Below are 17,507 nucleotides of genomic sequence, written 5' to 3'. Positions count from 1 at the left end.
CTTGTTTATTGTAAATCTTGGATCATTATATCATATATATTTCACAGGTCATTAGAATTCATTTTCATCATTGATCTGTAGTCCACATTTTATTGTAAACCGTCAGTGTGTATTGTAGTCTCAGCAAAATAACCTGTGCATTTGGTTCAGAGAAGTATGATTTATTTGCAATGCTTACTTTGTTTCATTTCTGCATTAGGACATAACTGTAGTTTTAAATTGAACTACATGAAATGCAAACAGAAGCTTGCTATAAATAGGTCATTATAATGATAGCATGTTGATTTAATATTTGCTTTCATAAATGAAAGAGAATTATTGTGAGAAATGAAGCTGTTATTACGAAAAGGAAAAAACAACTAGGAACTATTTTTGAATTTTTGTTTGTATTACAGCTGACTGAGATGGAAATGTGCAAAGTAGAGCTCAGTGACCAGGTCATATGGTTGGAAGAGCAGCTGGAAATCATGGGAAACAAATTAAGTTCTGCAGGATTATATGAAGAAACATTAATTGCCAAGGACAAGGTATAGTATACATTTATCTTCTGTGAAAATAACTTACCTTTGCGTGCTTTTTGTAATACGGGTCCAGCTGGCACGTGAAATAGCGTTCTGTAGAAATCTATCATGTATGTGCAAGCTGAAGCTAAATTGTCCATTGCTATTGAAAAGTTAAAGAGATACTTACTCTAAAAATGTTTAAACTGACCATTTATTAATTTTATATTCTACACCAGTGGTCCCCAACCTCGGGGCCGCGGATCGATACCAGGCCGCGAAGCATGCAGGGGTGCAGCAGTAGCCGGAGTGCATCCAGCACATCTTTAAGAAAAAAAACGAAATAAACAAGCTAATTAATCAGGTGCTGCCCGGCATATAAATGTCAGGCCAGTTCAGAGGCAATTGCTGATTTCACTTGTTCTACGCAATGTTCACTCCTCTTCTCAGGGCGCTGGAGCCTTTAGCTGTTCCATTGTTTGGTCAAGTTAAACGCCAGCCCAGACAGGCTGAAAAGACAGAGCTGTCAGGATCGAGGTGACATGTTGAATCTACACAAACTTCTAATAAAGTATAGGCGCTGCCGTGCTTTCTTTGTAATGACAGTTACGTGCTGGTCCCAGGCCAGATCCTCTGACACCTTTCAGAGAGAGAAACGTCAATCCTTAATGCCGAAGAATTTAAAGTTATTGACCCTCTCCACAGTTCCTCTAATGAATACTGGCTTCTGGGCAGCACCTAATTAATTAGCTTGTTTATTTCAGCTTTTTTCTTAAAGATGTGCTGGGTGCGCTCCAGCTACCGCTGCACCCCTGCATTCTTCGCGGCCCTGTATCGGTCCGCGGCCCGGAGGTTGGGGACCACTGTTCTACACACTCAAATACTAGAAATAAAAAATATTTGCTGTTTCAACAAGGTACTTATCCAATGAATACTACTATAGAATTTTGCACAAGAAAGAATCAAAATCCGAATCAAAATCAGGTTTATTATCACTTACATACGTCATGACATTTGTTGTTTTGATGGCAGTAGTAGAGTACAAGACATAAAAATTACTATAGGTTACAATAAAGAAATAAACAAAATATTGCAAAAGGGAAATAGTGAGGTAGTAATCATGGGTTCATGGACCGTTCAGAAATATGATAGTGGAGGGGAAGAACCTGTTGCTATAACGGTGAGTGTGCCTCATCAGGCTCCTGTACTTCAATCCTGATGGCAGTAATGGGAAGAGGGCATGGCTTAGACAGTGAAAGTCCTTAACTATAGCTATCACCTACTTGAGGCACTGCCTTTATAAGATGTTCTTGATGGTGGGGAGGATTGTGCTTTCTGAGTCTACAATCTTGTGCAGCCTCTGTCGGTCCGGTGCTGTGGAATTTCCATACCAGTCAGCAGTGTAACCAGTCAGAATGCTTTCCACAGTATATCTGCAGAAATTTGCTAGAGTCTTTGGTGATGTACCAAATTTTCTCAAACCCTTAATGAAGTAGAACCACTGGCATGCCTTCTTTGTAATTGCATCAATATGCTGGCCCAGGATAGATCCATTGAGATGATGAACTGAAACCGTTCTCCTTTTCCACTGCTGACCCCTCAGTGATGACTCGTGTGTGTTCTCTGGAATTCCTCTTGCCAAAGTCCACAATCAATTCCTTGGTCTTGCTGAAGTTGAATGTAAGGTTGTTGTATTAACAAGCAAACTTCCAATCTCTCATAGTCTGTACACCCCCTCATTACCATCTGAAATCCTGCCAACGGTGTGGAAATTTCCTTCCCCCGCCTTCTTCTATTCCCCACTCTAGCATCTTATCTCTTTTGTTCACCTGCCTATCACCTCCCCCATTGCCTCTCCTCCTTGCCTTTCTCCCATTGCCTGCTCTCCTCTCCTACCAAATTCCTTCTTCTCCAGCCCTTGACCTTTCCCTCCCTTCTGGCTTCACCTATCATTTTCCGGCTGGTCCTCCTCTGCCTTCCCCGACCTTTTTATTCTGGCATCTTTCCTCCTTCCTTTCCAGTCCTGAAAAAGGGTCTTGGACTGAAAGGTTGACTGTTTATTCATTTCCAGAGATGTTGCCTGACCTGCTGAGTTCCTCTAGTACTTTGTGCATGTTGCCCTAGAAAATTACTCTGTATGCTGTCAGTGGGATGACACTTCTCATGTTAATTTATCATGAAAACATAAAGTGCAGAGAAAATTTAGCAGGTCAATCAGCGTCTGTGGAAAGGGAAACAGTTCCATTTCAGGTCAAAGGCCTTTCATCAGTACCCTTCATCAAATCTTCAGCCTGAAACATTAGCTGTTTCTCTTTCTACGGATGCTGCCTGACTGCTCAGTTTTTGTAATATTTTATGTTATCTCAGATTTCTAGTGTCTGCATTTGTTTTGATTTGCAGTTTTATTTTTATTTATCTTTGCAGCTGATAGTAGGATTTATAGGTAGTATGGAGAATCATATGTGAGAAAGCCATGTCCATGATGCATTCTATAGACAACTCATCTGAAGTTGCCACACAAGTATTTCCTCCTATGTCACATGAAGGACATAGGTTTAAATATTTTAAAATATTTTTAAAATGCATTTTTAATTTCTGTTCAACAAAAACCGTATTGCGAAACTAATTTCTCGTACATCAAATTTTGAAAGTGATGGTTTAGCGTAGTGTCTGAGGTTGCAATGACAAATATTGGATGCAAAAGTATTTTGCAATCTTGTCTTTGAATTTGTTAGAGAACTTGCTGCAGGATATGTTCTAGTATTATAGAGTTTGTTAAACTGGTACATGTAAATAACATTGGGTTTAGGAATTTTGTATCTGCACAATGAAATTGTTGATGATGGGCCATGGAATTGAAGAAATTATAAAAAGGAGACAGGAAAACTAAAGGGAGCATCAGCACACCTTGATAGCATACACATTTGTGGAAGTTGATTACCAGACCCTGTTCTCAATGGAAAAATAATTATTGCCTTATCTACAATTTTAATTATTATTATCTCTTGTGGGTAATCAATGAGAGCACCTGACTTCATTTTAAGTGTTTTTTTTAATTGTTTTTCTTCTGCAGCAACTTGAGAGGTTTTCTGCAACTCAATGCACTCGTGGGACTTTCACCATGGTCAACACCATGGGGATCAACACCATAAAATTATGAATTGCTTAGCTATATCTCCCAGGGTAGTTTTGAAATGATTGTATTTTGTTATCAAAACTAAGTAAAGCATTTTCCTTTCTAGTCACATTAAGTAATGTTCCAAGTGAATTATCTCGCTCTTTACATATGTACCTAATTTTCCAGTGAAAACTTGAATGAAAGAAAAAAAGCAGTTATAGTGAGTTTTAATATGCTTGTATCTTAAACGTACTTGCTTATTTGGTAGGTAAGAGTACCCTCTTGAACACTGGCTTCTGAAAATGACGGCAAGAATGTGTCTGAAAACTGATTCTCTGTAAATACTGTTGCCCAGAAATTCATCCCGTAAACAAGGATGATTCAATGGAATGAATTTTGGAGTCAAGAGTACAAGACATCCTCACAGCTGAATTTCTAGGCAACAATATACAAAGCTGAATGTTACAATTAATTGTCATCTGGTTTGATAAATTTAGTAATTTCTCTGAGAATTTTAATCAAGCTTCATTGAGAAACTAATCCTAAACATATGAGAATGTTACAGATTAGATAGTATCTGGTCATAAAGTAGTCTTTACTCTCAAAGATTTAAACAATAATTTTAGCTGATACTGTAACAATTGGGGAAAATATAAGTTCCATCCATGTGAACATGAATAATGAAGAGAGTGCTTGTTTGATTACAACAACCAATCTAAATTTGTGTAGTTTATTTAACTGGATGTAGAAAATTACAGATGGTGCGGGAGTGCTTCTTCAGATGACATTTCACAGAATGCAAATGTGAACCCTTTTTACCAGGCTTCTCTAGAAACACGGCTGGTTAGCTCCTCATTTACAAGCCAATGATCTCAGCAGTGAGAAAAAGACCTTTTCCGAATTCTGTATGTCGAGGGTCAATGTGACTTGGGTCACTCCAGTCCAGGAGAGCCAGGATGTCTCGCCCATCCGCACCACATTCAGAGTGAATACTGTGGAAATGCTGCCCGCTTGCGATTACCTGTCGGCAAGAAATAACAGATCAGACACTGCGTACAATTACAAATAAAGTATATTTACAATTTCAGCTCTATCAAGCTGTTAGTAGGTAAAGAAAAAGAAAAAAAATAAAAAGGGCCCATTACAATTAACCCAGTCCAAATGTGCACATAATTTGGTGCTCATCTTGAAGTTGTCTTTAACTCAAGTGCTGGATCCACGGTCTGCATGAAAGCACACATTACCCTCCGAATGTTGCTCAAAATTTATCTCAAACAAATGGGCTCCCCATGGGTTTACTGGCCCTTCCTCCTTGAAACCATTCATCTGCACAAAGCACCTTGTGCGACAGGGGTGGTATCCTCAGCCATCTTCCCCCCCATCTTCTCCCAGTTCCCGCCAAAAAGACCTCCTCTCACATCAGTGTCTGTCATGAAAACCTCTCTGCCCAGCGTTCTCTAGAACCTTCTCTCAATTCCACCATCCCGATTGGATGACAGTACATTCCCAAGCATGAACATTACAACCCCTTATCTGTAGCTCAAACCCAAAGATCCTGAAAGCAGAACAGACTGCTGTTACAGAACTGCTATAATGAAATACCTACAGCACAGCAGTAAGCATCTCAGCCAGGGTGTTTTGCAAGTCATCTTCACCTACCAGCTTAACAAACACCCCAGTCATCACCAGTTTCTTCCTCAACCATCATATATGATGGTTCCCACCATTCCCACTTCCACTGTTTCTTTTTTATTCAGCAGCAAATACCATGGTCCCATTTAACCAAATGACTTCCTGAACAGGATTAACCCATGATAGTGAGGGAGAGTCATCTTTTCCAGAAGCGAAATAATACAAGGGGTGATTGATAAGTTCATGGCCTAAGGTAGAAGGAGATGAGTTATACAGCTCTTGTTACATGCACGAGCAGTTCAACTCTTTGAGTGATTATGCAGAAAGTTTGAAGTTAACTCATCTCCTTCTACCTTAGGTCACAAACTTATCAATCACCCCTGCTGTGGACCACTTTCTGGAGGTCCAAGATGCCGACTGCTACAAAGAAGGGATCTGTATGCTCCATAACCGCTGGACTAAGTGTGTAAATGTAGGAGGGGACTATGTTGAAAAATAAATGTGCTAGGTTTTCTAAAATTGACTCCTTCTACCTTAGGCCACGAACTAATCAATCACCCATCATAAATATTACCCATTGAACTGTGACAATATACTGGAAACTAACTTGTTGTTTGTGGCTGCCATGTAACTTTGCCTCATGCATGAAAGTGTTGCAAAACAATTCATTGATATTAATAGCCAAACCTCATTAATTTGCAATGCTAATTTACCAAAACTCCCAGGAAGTTTTAATGAGAAACTAGAGACTGCCTAGGTAAATTAGTAGCCAACACAAGCTGCTGGAAGGGAAACCAACTTGGAAGTAAAGAAGCCTGAAGAAGGAAAGGTACAGGGTTGATTTGCATTCTTGCTCCACAGGTCTACAAGAGCACCTAGAATAAATTCGTAAAGATTACGTTATTCTTCAGGCTTTGGCTGGTGTTCCCGATGTGTTGTTGCATGGCATGGAAGACATATTAAGCCTCAGATTAACACCTCATCAGTGTCAGATCTGCACATTTAAAGAGGGAAACTGTACATTAAGGTTTCAGTAATCTTTTCATTGTAATAGTCTCTATGAAATGGGTAAGGGGAAAATAGAGGTCTACATCCCTAATAAACATTTTGGTATGTTATCAATAATTTAGCTGTTCCTAATTCTGACTTTTTTGACTATAGTAATCACGGCCTCTCTACAATCCATGGGGGGAATCTCCGAGCCCTGGAAGTCATAGGGTCATTCAACATGGAATCAGGCTTTCTGGCCCATGTGGACCAAAATTCCTATCTAAGCTATTCCCAGTTGCCTGCACTTGGACCATACCCCTTAAACACTTTGCTATCCATGTTCCTGCACAAGTAACTTTTAAACAATGTTAATATACTTGCCTCAACCACTTCCCCTGGAAGCTCATTCCACATACTGATCAGCCTCTGGGTGAAAAACTTGCCCCTCCAATTCCTATTAAATCTGTCCCCTTGCACCTTGAACCTATGCCCTCTCATTCTTGATTTCCCCAAACCTTGGAAAAGGACTGTGCATTCACCCTGCCTATGTCTCTCTTAATTTTATACACTTCTATAAGGTCATCCCTGATTTTGCTGCACTCCAATGAATGAAGGTCAAACTTGCTCAGTCTCTCTCTATAACTCTGTACCTCAAGTATCTGCAACTTCCCAATAATATCCTCTGTACTCTTTTCAGCTTAATGATATCTTTCCTATAACCAAGTGACCAAAACCGAACATGATATTCTAAATGCAGCTTCTTCAATGTCTTGTACAACTGCAACATACACTAAGTGGCCATGTTATTAGATAGACCTGCTCATTACTGCAAATATCTTATCAGCCCCAATCATGTAGCAGTAACTCAATGCATAAAAGCATGCAAACATGGTTAAAAGGTTCAGTGGTTGTTCGGATCAAAGATCAGAATTGGGAAGAAATGTAATCTAAATGACTTTGACAATGGGGTGGTTTGAGTATCTCAAAAGCTGCTAATTTCCTGGAATTTTCATGCACAGCGATCTTTAGGGTTTACAGAGAATGGTGCAAAAAACAAAAAAAAACACACACACACACAGCGGCATTTCTGTGGCAAAAATGCCTTGTTAATGAGAGAGGTCAGAAGAGAATGATCAGACTGTTTCAATCTGACAGGAAAGCAACAGTAGCCCAAATAACCATGTTTTTGAACAGTGATGTGCAGAAGAACATCTCTGAATGCACAACGTACTGAACCTTGAAGTAAGTGGGCTACAGCAGCAGAAGATCACGAGCATACACTCAGTGGCCACTTTATTAGTTACAGGGCGTACCTAATAAAGTTGCCACTGAATGTAACATGCCAATGTTTATACTCATTGTCTTGACCAGTGAATGACAGTGTTCAGAAAGTTTTCTTCATCATCCTGTCTACCATTGATGGCACTTTCAGCGAACCATGTACTTGTGCTGCAACACTCCCCAGGGCCCTAAATTCCCTGTGAAAGTCTTAAGCTTATATGTCTTCCCAAAGTGCAAGACATTGCACTTATCTGCATTAAACTCCATTTACCATTCTGCAGCCCATTTACCCAGCTGATCAAGATCAGAGCTGTTAAATAAGAGGCTCATAAAACACATGCATTGCTGTAATGGAATTGCTAGTCACCTCAATGCTTTAGTGAAAGTTTCTTAAAGAGCGCGAATTTCAGTTACAAATCTTAGAGAGTAGCAGTGTTGGTTATCCTGTATACGTTGCTTTGAACTGGCATTGCCTGTCTCATTGTATATTCCCTATTGATGTGTTGTTTTATTATTTCGGCTACAAGCATTTAGCCCACCTGGTACATGACGTCAGAAGCACCCTTCCAGCCACAGGGGAGTGTTCCCATTGAATGACCGGTGCTGAATGAAAGTGATGGGACTGTGAGGGTGGTGGAGTGCTCCCAGCCATCAGAGGGATCTAGACAGGTTATTAAAGGCCAGTGCCAACACAAAACCATGTATTTATTGTAAGGGGAACCATAGAAGTCCACGGGGACATAGCAGGGGATTTCCTGAAAGAAGGATTGTGTGAGTGGAGTCCTCGAAGGCCTGGGTTCAGGGGAAGCCAGCAAGGCAGTAACTGCTGTGTGTGGGATGAAGAAAAAATTACTCTTTTTTTCCCCTTGAGTATGAAGCTTGAATTACTTTCTCAAAGCAGCAGTGAGCTGCAAACTGCGATATGGCAAAGATCAGCAGCAGCAGCCTGCAATAATCCTGAGGCAATGAAGATGAGAATGACCTGTGATATAAACCTTGAAGCAGGTCATATGAGAATTTGTCTTTAAGGTCATGGACCTCAGTGAGGCCAAGGAACATAACTTGAATTTTGGGCATTTTAAAATAGCAATTTCAATGGTAGTAAAACCTGGTTGTTCTGTGAGCCTGAATATCTAACTGCAAACAGAATTTGTGTGTCACCACTGTTAATAATGTAATTTGGGAGAGTTTTACATGGAAAATACATGTTAAGACAAATTAAAATCATGATTAAAAGGAGTGATCTTTTTCTTAAGAATGCCAAGTAATGCAGCAATGTGCTCATCTTGCTAGATTCAAGGTTGAACTAACTTTCCCCTGTGCAGCAATGGATTTTTGGAGCTATCTGAATGAATTTCTAATTCCTGTGTTTTAGTACCATAGAACATAGAATATTATAGTACAATACAGGCCCTTCGGCACACAATGTGATGACCTTTTAGCCTGCTTAAAGATCAATCCAACCCTTCCTTTCTACAGAGCCTTCCATTTTTCTAGCATCCCCATTCCTATCTAAAGGGGGATGACCCTCCTGGTGGAAGCCGCAGCAACCAGGTCTCTGGCACTGAGTTTGACTGGTGGCTCAGAAGTGAAGGGAAGAGAGGATGAGTGTGGTGGTGAGAGGGGTTCAGTAGTTAGGGGAACAGACAGGAGTTTCTGTAGACATGAAAGAGATTCCTGAACTCCAAATATGTTGCCTCCCGGTTGCCAGGTCAGGAACATCTCAGACTGGATCCACAACATCCTTAAGGGGGAAGATGAGCAGCCAGCAGCCATGGTAAATGTTGGTACTAACAACATGGAAAAAGGGATGAGGTCCTGAAGGAGAATATACGGAGTTATAGTGTCTAGGAGGCCAAAAAAACAGGACCTCAAGGGTATTAATGGGCCATATGACCCACCATGTTCACACTGTCGGCATATATCCATATAAATGTGATCTTCCATCACTTTCATGACTTGTAGCCTTTGATGTCTAGGTGCCCATCTGGACTCACTTAAACACTGTAGGCATCTTTGCTTTCAGCACTCACATTACTAAGCACTGGGTGACAAAGATTCCCCTCAAATTCCATTAAAGGTATCGTCAATCTTCGCCCTCTTGTTTAATTCATCACTGCCAGGTGAAAAGATTCCTGCAAACTACTCTTCACATTCTTATATTCTTCAATCATTCTCCCTCTTAAACTCCACTATTCCAGGAAAGCAGACCTGGCATCTTCAGTCGCTCCTCATAACTAAATTACTTCATCCCAGGCAACATCCTGGTGAATTTCATTTGCGTCTTCTCCAGCATTATCATATCTTTCTGAGAGTGTGGTAACCAGAACTACACGCACTACTCCCCATGACGTTGACTAATATTTCATAAGGCTGGAACAAAAATCTCCCTTTTCTTGTGTTCATTGCCCAGACTAATGAAAGCCAGAATCTCATGTGTCTTCCTAACCAAGTTATCTACTGCACTGCCACATTCAAGGATCTTTGGACTTGCTTACCAAGGTCCTTCTATTCTTCAGTACTCCCTGGGACCTTGATGTTCATGGTGTTTGTCCTTGCCTCATGAGTACTCCCAAAGTACATTACTTCACATTTATCAGGAATTTATCACATTTATTGCAGAAATGGGCTGAGACATTGCAACCTCCATTTGCTGTGTCTCAGCCCATTTCACCAATATTTTGATATTGCCTGACTAATCCCGACACCATCAACAACTCCACCAGTCTTCGTGTCATTTGCAAATCTACTGATTATGCTATGTCATTCACGTATATTACAAACAATACCCATTGATCCCAGTGGAGCACCATTAGTCATAGGTTTACAATCACAATAGCAAGCTTATACATCACCTTCTGTTTCCTATTGCCAAGCCAGTTCTGATCCAATTTGACACTATGCCCTGGATCCCATGGGCTCTAACCTTTTGGACCAGTTTCCCATGTGGGGTCTTGTTGATGGACTTCAGTGTAAATCAGAACTACTGACTTGCCCTATCACTTTGCTGCTTCCTCATAAAATTCACCAAGACTGTATTTTCTCTCTTTTCCATGACCCATCTTCTGTAGGTCTATAAAAATATTTCTGTTTAAGTTCAAATCTCTTTGAATGTGATTTGTTGGTCAATTTCCACTGTTTTAAGACAAATGGATGTTTTAACTCTAAGTATGCATGGTTACCTTATATATAAGCATGACGCTGAAAGAAAAAAGAATACAGTTCTATTCATCAATGATGATTACTGCCACCTGTGTAAAATCTAGCCTTCTTAAAATCTGATTCTAATTATATCTGGTTACCAGCAGGACATGTGTTAAAATAGCTAAATCAGAATCTCCCGCCAGGTGAAATGACCCAAAGAACTTTTCACAGAATCATAGAATTGTTACAACAAAGCACAAGACCATTTAACACCTCAAAACAACACTATCTCCTTGCAGAACTATCCATGCAGTCCTATGTGCCTTGGTTTTAAGAATCCTTCTAAATTATCCATGTCCCCATAATCCTTGTAAATTATTTTCTCCTGAATGCCTGTTCAATTCTATTAACTGCTTGTTTAGACTCTGTCTAAAGTAAATGAGTTACTATCTCCTTTTGTAATATTGGATGGATACAAACAGATATTTCTAAGATAATAAGAAGGAGAGGCTGTGTTTCATAAACCCGCTTTTCCTTTCTCTTTTTGTAGTACATCCAGAGGTTAGAAGCAGAAAATAAATGTTCCAATGCACAACTGGTACAATTAGTAAGTATGTTTATTTCTTGTCATTTGATTTAATTATCAGAATTTGTTGTCTGCCCTTACTTGTGCATTACTAAAGATTTATTTGTTGTTGACATACAGTGTCAGGCCCTTCCAGCACTTTGAGCCGCGCCATTGAGCAACCACCAATTTAACCCTTGCCTAAATGATGGGACAATTTACAATGACCAATTAACCTACTAACTTGTATATCTTTGGAATGTGGGAGGAAACCGGAGCACCCGGAGGAAACCCATGCATTCCGCAGGAAAGATGTCCAGAATCCTTGCAGATGATGCCAGATTTGAACTCTAAACTCCAATGCCCCGAGCTGTAATAGCGTCATGCTAACACAACACTACGGTAGCATTCTGTAACAGACCACCATTGAAATGGAGCACCATTGTACTAAGTGGTCTCTTACATTTCTTAAAATGGCTTCTGTTCCCATATGATACTAGATGCCATGAAACGTTAAATATTTCACAAATCAGTAATTTTCTCAAATAATCTGCTGTTAATAGATGATCAAGATGTTCTGTGAGCTATTGCTCTTTATGTTGTTCAACTTTACTTTGCTGCCATGGTGTGTTCCAGTAGAGCCTACAGCTGTAATGGTGCGCACACGTAGGAATAGCTCTTAAATCCTATAGCATACACAGCATGAATATTATTTGAAATGGAGCACCATTACATTAAATGGTCTCTTTCCATTCTTAAAATGGCTTCTGTTCCTATATGATACTAAAACTGGTGCCCTGCACCCTATAAATAATACTTGAACTGGCCTATCTGCTAGGATCCCTGCCTTTGTAAAAATGGAGAAAATACTTCTATTTATGGGGAGACCAAAAAAATAGTTCTGTAAAAATACAGCAACCATAATAAACCCAACTGGGAATCCAAGAAACAGATATTTATTTAAAAAATATTAAGAATAAAGAACTTCCTGGCACATGGAGTGATTGAAATAAATTGAACAGTTACACTCAAAGAGAGCTAGGTAACCACAGAAGGGGAAAAGGAATAGAAAGCTATGAGGCCAAGATTGGATGCATGGAGCATAACCTCTGGCGCAGATCAATTGGACTCATGTCTTGTTTATCTGCTATGGATCTGAGTATTTCAGTGTTTTCCTGTACACTCCCATCTACTATTCACTGGAAAATTAGGATTGCAATGAGATGTTGGAAAATTTAGGTTAGTCCTTGGATCTCCATGATGCCCTGTTACAGCAAGTTGCAAAATTTAACCTCCTTTAGGGACTTAACAAACTTTCAGAACATCTGTGTTTAATACCTTGTGAGATTTTGCCAGTCATCTCTGTTTTTTTGGCATGGCAGTGTTAAGCTCTGAACAATGATTTCTCTTTGTGTCTGCTAGTAGACTTGAGTAGCTCAACATTTCATATTTATGTTGAAAACTGAAAGGGGGATGTCAATAAAGTGCACTCAGTCTTTTTCCAGCTGAGTAGATGCTATTTAAATGCATGATCAACATCCACTGTAGTGGAATCTATTCTAAAAGCACTTGAAAGGAAACTAATGTGATGTTGTTGCTTATTTTAGACAACACCCAATCTTACTGCCCATTTGGTTCCACCAGAATGTTACGCTTGTTGCTATAAAATGAATAATGGATCTGATCAATCAGATAATTGCCACTTACAAGAGTTTAAAATTATCCCATAGGATGTTAGTACATCAACCTTAAAATGGTACTGACAGTAATATATTACTTCCTCCGGGTCCCCTCCTCCTTCCCTTTCTCCTATTGTCCACTCTCCTCTCCTATCAGATTCCTTCTTCTTCAGTCTTTGACCTTTCACACCCACCTGGCTTCACCTATCATCTTCCAGCTCACCTCCTTCTCCTCCCCCCACCTTTTTAATTGGACATCTCCTCCCTTCCTTCTCAGTCCTGAAGAAGGGTCTCGGCTTGAAAAGTTGACTCTGTTCCATAGATGCTGCCTGACCTGCTGAGTTCTTCCAGCATTTTGTGTGAATTTCCAGCACCTGCAGACTTTGTCATGTTAGAGAAATACATTGTTGGAGATGCCATGCTTTAGCTTAAAAATCTTCCAGTTTAGTTAGATATTAAAAATCTCGTGACAACTTTTGAAGAAGGATAGAAAATTATTCCAGTAATTTAGTTAACATTTATATCAATAGCATCTCTGAAACATAATAATTTTGACATTTTTCTTGTAGCTATTTGCAGGACCTTGGTGTAACTAAGATGGTCGGTATGTTTCCCTGCCTGATATACTGTCACTTCAAGAAAACTAAACTTAGGAAACATGTTTTGAGGGCATTGATGTTGTAATGCTTGCTGATTCTAGTATGTGACTTATATATTTCATATATTTTATTCCAGAAACAAAAGCACAAACGAATTGTGAGGAAGCTACAAATTAAGTTAGCTCAAGTCAAACAAGATTCTGCAATTAGTGTGACCAAAGCAAAGGAGAGAATCCAAGCATTGGAGAGTGAAATTAAACTCACCAAGGGTCAGTATGAGCTTTGTTGTGCAACAGCACTACTGCATACAATATATGTACTTGCACGGTTTATTGAAACACATGGAGCACTCTATCCATATTGTGGTAAATGTTAGTTGAAATTTGAGGTAAATGGTGTTAGAAAAGCAACTCATGAAAATCACTCTTATTGGTTCCTGCTGCAATCATGCCTTTTACTGTTTAATTAGTATGAAAGGTAAATAAAATATTTTCGTCCGTCCAAAGGCCAAATAAAATGATTAACTTTGGTATCCACTGCACTAGTAGTACATAGCATCTTACATCTTGTTATGTAAGATGCTCCAACCCAGGTAATAGAGAAACTGGTGGAGGAAACTGGGATTGGCTCTATTTTTTGACCTAATTCTCAAACATTCCACCAGATCTATGGTAAGTGATTGATAAAATGTAGGTACTTGGCCCCACTAAGACCATTTTCAGATGTTTGGCGTACCCTTGTATCCTCTTCTTCTCAGGCAGTCCTTCAGACCAAGAAGGCTAACTTTCAGTCTAACCTCCAGTCTAAAGTCCTGATGAAGGGTCTCGGCCCGAAACGTCGACGTCCTAGAGATGCTGCCTGGCCTACTGCGTTCAGCAGCAACTTTGATGTGTGTTGCTTGAATTTCCAGCATCTGCAGAATTCCTCGTGCTTGCGTTTTCAGCCTAACTTTTTGGGTTCTATGGTGAGTGATGAGGCAAGTATGGCAACTCCAGACTTTCCATAGTGGAGCATGACCCGACAGGTAAGTTGATAGTTTGTGAGGTAGTTCACTCTTTCCGCCAGTTAAGCAGAGCTTGTATGAGCTTCTCAGCTGGACTTGAGTTCCTCTGCATCATTTCTCAATTTTGTGTGGTTGAGAGCAAGGACTTCCCAGAACAGAAAGAGATTGCTGCATTTTTCCAGGACTAGAGCACTTCCTTGAATCTTTCCTCTCTCTGCCTGGTAATCAGCTTGTGTGACAGAGCCTGGAACAGGGTGTCTGTTTTGGAAGTTCAGTGTTCGACATGTGAGTGTGCTCAGTAAAGCCAAATGAGTGCAGCTAAGGGCTCAGTGCTGAGAACATTGGCCCTGTAGAAGATACTCATTTATCCTTTCCTAGTAAAATTGGCAGAAAATATGCTGCGTGGTGCTTTGAAATCACTTCCTTAATTAGTTTTGGTTTCAGAAGCGTATAGGAGGACAGAAATCACTACTGCCTTGTAGATCATGAGTTTGTGCTACATCTGAGTTCTTAACATTTAAACAATCATTTCCTCAATCAGCAACAGATTATGCTGGTGCATTGAAGGCAATGGTGAATTCCAGTATCAAGGTTTGCCTTTGCAGAAAATTGCTGCTGAGGTGTTGAAGTGTTAGTGTTTCTCAAGGTCTTGTTGTGAACCTTTGTTACCAGAAATTAGTGTTTAGTGCAGCAGGAAAAAAACTGGTAGAATAGCTGTGTCCTGCAGGTATTGAGTAGAAGGTCCACCCTCTCATACAATTCAGTGAACAAGTCATGATGTGCACACTTGACTTCGTCCCACAGCAACCAATTGGTACAGCGCTGCCACTACTCATGGCTGTCAAGTCACTAGAAAGGCTATGCTCTTACTAAAATAAAACAACTTTGGAAATTTTTAGTAGATCTATAGAAGTTCTAAAACTCTGCAGTGAAGAGTCTCAGTAACAAATTCACAATCTGATCATGAACCCATGTGAAGAGCAGGATATATCAGGGGACCTCAGAGATGTAATCATCACCATCTTTGGCCATTTAAGAATGTGGTGATCACAGAGGGTCTCTGAAACCAGAGAAAATCTGCAGATGTTGGAAGCCCAAGCGACACACACAAAAGGCTGGAGGAGCTCAGCAATCCAGGCAGCATCAATAGAAAGTAGTACAATCGATGTTTTGGGCTGAGTCCCTTCATCAGGCCTCACAGTGGGCCTCTGTGCTGTTTGTTGTGGATAAAGTTATCAGCAGAGTCCTCTATAATCACCTTTCCCCAACGGCTGAAAGTCTGCTCCCCAAATCACAGTGTGGATTCCATCCATTTAGAAGCGTAGCAGACATGTGTGATAATTCTAAAAGAAGTGCAGAGAGTATCACTTACAACTATAAAACTATTCCTTGTTTTTCCCCTTGTTATTGGCTCCATCAGCAGGGGAGAATGTGGTCAACACCCTAACATCTGGCTCACTGCGGAAACTTGTCTTGATTTTCCCAGGGTCCAAGTGAGCCAATCTCAATGAGGACTTGTGGCAAGCAAGGTCATGTTATCACCCCAACATTTTTCTCAGACCTTCTCACTGCAGTGCTCCACAGTGCTTGCGGGAGTGACCTAATGAGAACTATTCACCATTCGGTATATGGACACCACAGCCAAAGTTACTTAAACTGCAGTAGCTGAGCTATAGTATTGAAATAGTACTTGAATTGTCAATTTGTTCACTGAAACATATTTGTGTAGCCAGGAGATGGCAGCACTGTATTGAGTAGAGCTGTATTCTTAACAGACCTTTTATCTTTTGATTTTAGTGGCCATTCATTGTTCTAATGCTGTGCTGCTTGTTAGCTGAACATATCTTGTTGCTACTCTCCATGTGCTTCTTAGTAACTTGCAGCCCGGAATGGCAGCTTCCCTTGCAAGTTCACTCCGTCTGCAGATGTGTTTAGTGTAACTCTGAATATTGTACACAATCACAGAACACACAATGTTATTTAATATAGGCTTTCCTTGCAATATAATGGCAATTCAGCTGCAGTTGGGTTACATGGGAACAGAATACTTTACATTATTCAGCTCCCTCCAGAAGTTAAAGATAAACACTGTCAGGGGTGAGGGCACCAGCAAGTGGAAAGAATTCACTTCTAGTGCAGCATGGGTTACCACGCAAAGACAGTAAAGGGAGTTTCCTGCAGGGAGATCCACCAGTAGCACTGACAGTTGTCGTGGGAAACAAGGATGACTCATGACATTTCCCATAAAGGTTTGTGAGAATCATGAACAGCACAGAAAAGAAAATTTAAAGGATATGAAGAAAAAAATGGTTAGAAATTGTACCAAGATTGTCCACTGATCTTTTTATTTTACTTTCTCACCTTAATTCCATATGTAGCTCAGTGCTCATTAATCCTGTGCATGTTAATTGCTTTGAGGATTTGTCATTGAAACTTTTTCAGAGTAATAAAGGTAGACTTGTTACACATTGAAATTATACCATCATGATGTCAATGCCAAGACATTGCAACTTAAATAAAGAGGTGAGAAACTTAGTGGCAAGCTGCAGAAACATAAATCCATGTCAAAGCTCTTCTCTATTGTGTCCTTAAAACAATATGACTGATGTAATAGGAGCTTGATTCAGCTCTACATACATTCTCTAGTCTTAGTCAAATATTCCTCTGATTGTTAAAGCTCTTTGAAAATTCAATATAATTTTAAATTAGTAAAACTCACTTCTATTTGCAGTACAAGTTTTTTTTATAACAAACCCAGAACGTAAAAATTTCATTTCTCTTTCAACTCAGACCTTCATATTTTTAAATTTGGAATCTATTTTTTGAGAAATATAGACAGAAATATTGTAAAGAGCATATAGGGGAATTTGTGGAAACAAAATAATATAGTGAACAATATAGAAATGGCAACCATATCTGACAAAACTAGAAGGTATAGAAGGAAGAGTAGGTTATTCGACATTTGAAGCCTGCTCCATCATTCGTTAAGTTCGTGG

At 39.8% G+C, this 17,507-nt stretch overlaps 1 protein-coding gene across 3 annotated transcripts in view; it reads left to right on the top strand.

Annotated features, from left to right (window-relative positions):
* LOC134357580 (coiled-coil domain-containing protein 192-like) overlaps positions 1 to 17,507 on the top strand; it is a 77,532-nt gene that overhangs the window by 27,784 nt on the left and 32,241 nt on the right. For all 3 annotated transcript variants that reach the window (XM_063069207.1, XM_063069206.1, XM_063069205.1), the window contains 3 exons: positions 396 to 527; positions 11,216 to 11,272; positions 13,645 to 13,777. In XM_063069207.1, the coding sequence (XP_062925277.1) occupies positions 396 to 527; positions 11,216 to 11,272; positions 13,645 to 13,777 (322 nt within the window). The remainder of the gene's footprint in view (positions 1 to 395; positions 528 to 11,215; positions 11,273 to 13,644; positions 13,778 to 17,507) is intronic.

Source organism: Mobula hypostoma, chromosome 16, assembly GCF_963921235.1.
Source record: "Mobula hypostoma chromosome 16, sMobHyp1.1, whole genome shotgun sequence".
Taxonomy (NCBI): Eukaryota; Metazoa; Chordata; class Chondrichthyes; order Myliobatiformes; family Myliobatidae; genus Mobula; species Mobula hypostoma.
This window is presented reverse-complemented; position numbering and strand designations above follow the sequence as displayed.